This window comes from Alosa pseudoharengus, unplaced genomic scaffold (assembly GCF_046254945.1).
Source record: "Alosa pseudoharengus isolate Yale_2024_CS ecotype anadromous, Long Island Sound unplaced genomic scaffold, YU_APseudo_1.1 YU_APseudo_1.1_scf_9, whole genome shotgun sequence".
Taxonomy (NCBI): domain Eukaryota; kingdom Metazoa; phylum Chordata; class Actinopteri; order Clupeiformes; family Clupeidae; genus Alosa; species Alosa pseudoharengus.
Window position 1 is genome coordinate 28227097 of NW_027468881.1, and position 2500 is coordinate 28229596.

At 45.3% G+C, this 2500-nt stretch overlaps 1 protein-coding gene across 3 annotated transcripts in view; it reads left to right on the top strand.

Moving 5' to 3' along the window:
* The window catches only part of acot7 (acyl-CoA thioesterase 7), a 76653-nt gene that overhangs the window by 25796 nt on the left and 48357 nt on the right, over positions 1–2500 (top strand). For 2 of the 3 annotated variants that reach the window (XM_076277498.1, XM_076277500.1), the window contains exons 6-7: positions 155–169; positions 704–790. In XM_076277498.1, coding sequence (XP_076133613.1) covers positions 155–169; positions 704–790 — 102 coding nt within the window. The remainder of the gene's footprint in view (positions 1–154; positions 170–703; positions 791–2500) is intronic. The other variant, XM_076277499.1, reaches the window with a different exon arrangement.

Sequence of the window (2500 nt, forward strand, 5' to 3'; positions counted from 1 at the left end):
AAACGTTGGGTAAATAGGTGGAAAAACATGAATTACTCTGGATGTATGCGTATAACAGTGTGGAATGTCATTGCCAGCACTGGTAATATTCCCGTTTGATCATGTCATCATGCTAACCTTTCACCCCTTTTATTCCACTTTACCTGCTGCGCAGAGCGACACATGAAAGGTATGTGTGTGTGTTTTATTTGGAGACCAAGTGATGCCCTATCATTATTCAACTCTCCTGTTCCCCTCCTGTTCCCATAGAAGGCCAGAGCCTAGTTTCTGCACTGCGGGAGGGTTGGCCTTAATGTGCGTTGATGAAAATGGGTGATGCAACCTTCGGTGGATTTGTAGTAGATGGAGAATACCTGTCAGTAGCGTGAAGTGTCTTTTGCGGAGTACTTGCATGCAGTCTTGCGTTGGTGTAGTATCCAGGGTTGTTACAGGGAGACTTTTGATGTGCATGTTTTTCTTTTCTACTAGCCCCTCAGCCACACTTCCCCATGGTTCAGCCGCAGGCACTCTTGCTGGGGTGATAATATGTGTCTCTTGAACAGACCAACGTGAAACACTTGTACATTCAGCCGGAATCAATGTGTCCAGATGGCTGTTAACACCAACACATTGGGTCAGTGTGTTTAATTGTAATTTATCATGTCTTTTTATCCTTTCTCTCTCTCTCTCTCTCTCTCTCTCTCTCTCTCTCTCTCTCTCTCAGAGCCCTACACTGTGGGCTATAGCCAGTCCAGCCTGATCCACCTGGTGGGGCCATCTGACTGCACCCTACTGGGCTTTGTGCACGGAGGTAAGCAACAAATCACTCAATCACCCTTCTCATCTGAGCGTGTGTGTGTGTGTGTGTGTGTGACAGGGAGAGAGAGAGGTTGAGAGAAAGAGAGAAAGAGAAAAAAACAAAGAGTGTGTGTGAGTGTGTGTGCTAGATCAAGTTCAAACACCCTCGAACTGCTTTGAAACGGGATGAACCCTTGGCATTGCCTCTAACTGTTTTGTTCCATCAGCGATGTCATCGTCATATAATTAATGGTTAGCATATTGCCACTGCTATTATTATGGGTCTCCGTGTGCCTTCACCAGATTTGTCCTGTCATGACTCTCTGTATGAGAGCAACCCAGAGGCATGGAAAGCCTGTATCCTGTGTTTAATCATTAAAGCCTCCAGGGAACGTGAACAATACGGCTATAGCTTTTAATCCTCTATTGCTGATTTTCCAAAACACCACATTAACTGGGTTTGTTGTCCTCCATCAAACTGAGCCCTTAGAGTGACATGAACAAAAGGATTTGTTGCATTTAATAAAAACAGACAACAGTAATGGGATAACATATAGGGCACGTACGTAGGTTTAATTACTGACTTACTGAAGTACTGTCAGCTGAGGGATGCAGTCCTTAAATACACTGTTTTCAGTGACTTTGTGAGAGGAGGGGGGCAATCTGAGCAATCTGTTTGTTTAATTTGTTGAGTTATTTGTTGAGTTAGATCAGAGCAGCTTTTATATCAGCCAGGACTCTCAGATGTAATTCTGTGAGGCAGAAACTCTGCTGAAATGTAGAGTTTTGTAGTGCTCTCTGATGTTGACTTCAGGCTATGGAGAGTATACATTGTTACTGAATGTGGACTTCAGGTCATGGCTTTTTAGGTAGGGAGTAGTTTAGACACGGGAAGTGATGCATTAAAGAAGATTAACTCACTCGGACTTGCTGCTTTTGAGTTTCTGTGTGTGTGAGAGAGGGAGATAGAGAGAAAGAAAGAGAGAAAAGGAAAGACAGAGGAAAATGGAGAGAGGCAGAGTCCTTATGTTCTCTCCAGACTAATACTGCAGGTGCTGTAGTTTTCTGTCGGATGAAAAATGAACAAGAATTCTGGTGTTGTTTTGTGCAAGTTGAGCCTGGCCCTCGCCTCTCTGTTATTATTACCCCCACTCCTTTCTCTCTGAGCTCTCTCTCTGTGGGTTTGGTCTCGGCCGCCAAAGCTCTTGATCTCCGACAGATCTGGGGTCAAGCCACTCGGGGCCCAAATGCTGGACTCTGCCCCGTGTTTGCTCTTGGTCACTGACAGAGGGATAGGAAGTAGGGGGGGGCCTCCAGACGAGTCGGCAGCCGGCCGAAGTGCTCCTCTCAGAGCCACAGTGACACAGGGCAGTGCGATGCCCACTATGTTGCCACATATTCGCAGCTTAGCGCTAACGTGCATGCGCACACAGGAAATCTACCAGTTGATCTCTAATGACAGTCAGTGACCACTGAACCGATATTCATCACATCAGCCATCAAACAGGTCTCTGAGTTAGAATATCACCATTATCAGATATCAGAATATCTATCAACAGGTAACGTTTTTTTTTAATTTTGTTTATAGAAGCTCAAATAAAAAAACAAATCACCCATAACGCCTGTTACCGAACAGTTGTGAGTCACGAGTCAGGCTTTTCACCCGTGTCCACCGCAGACATTTAATTTCCATTAGTCCTGCTGGCACTCCCTGCCAGCGCCA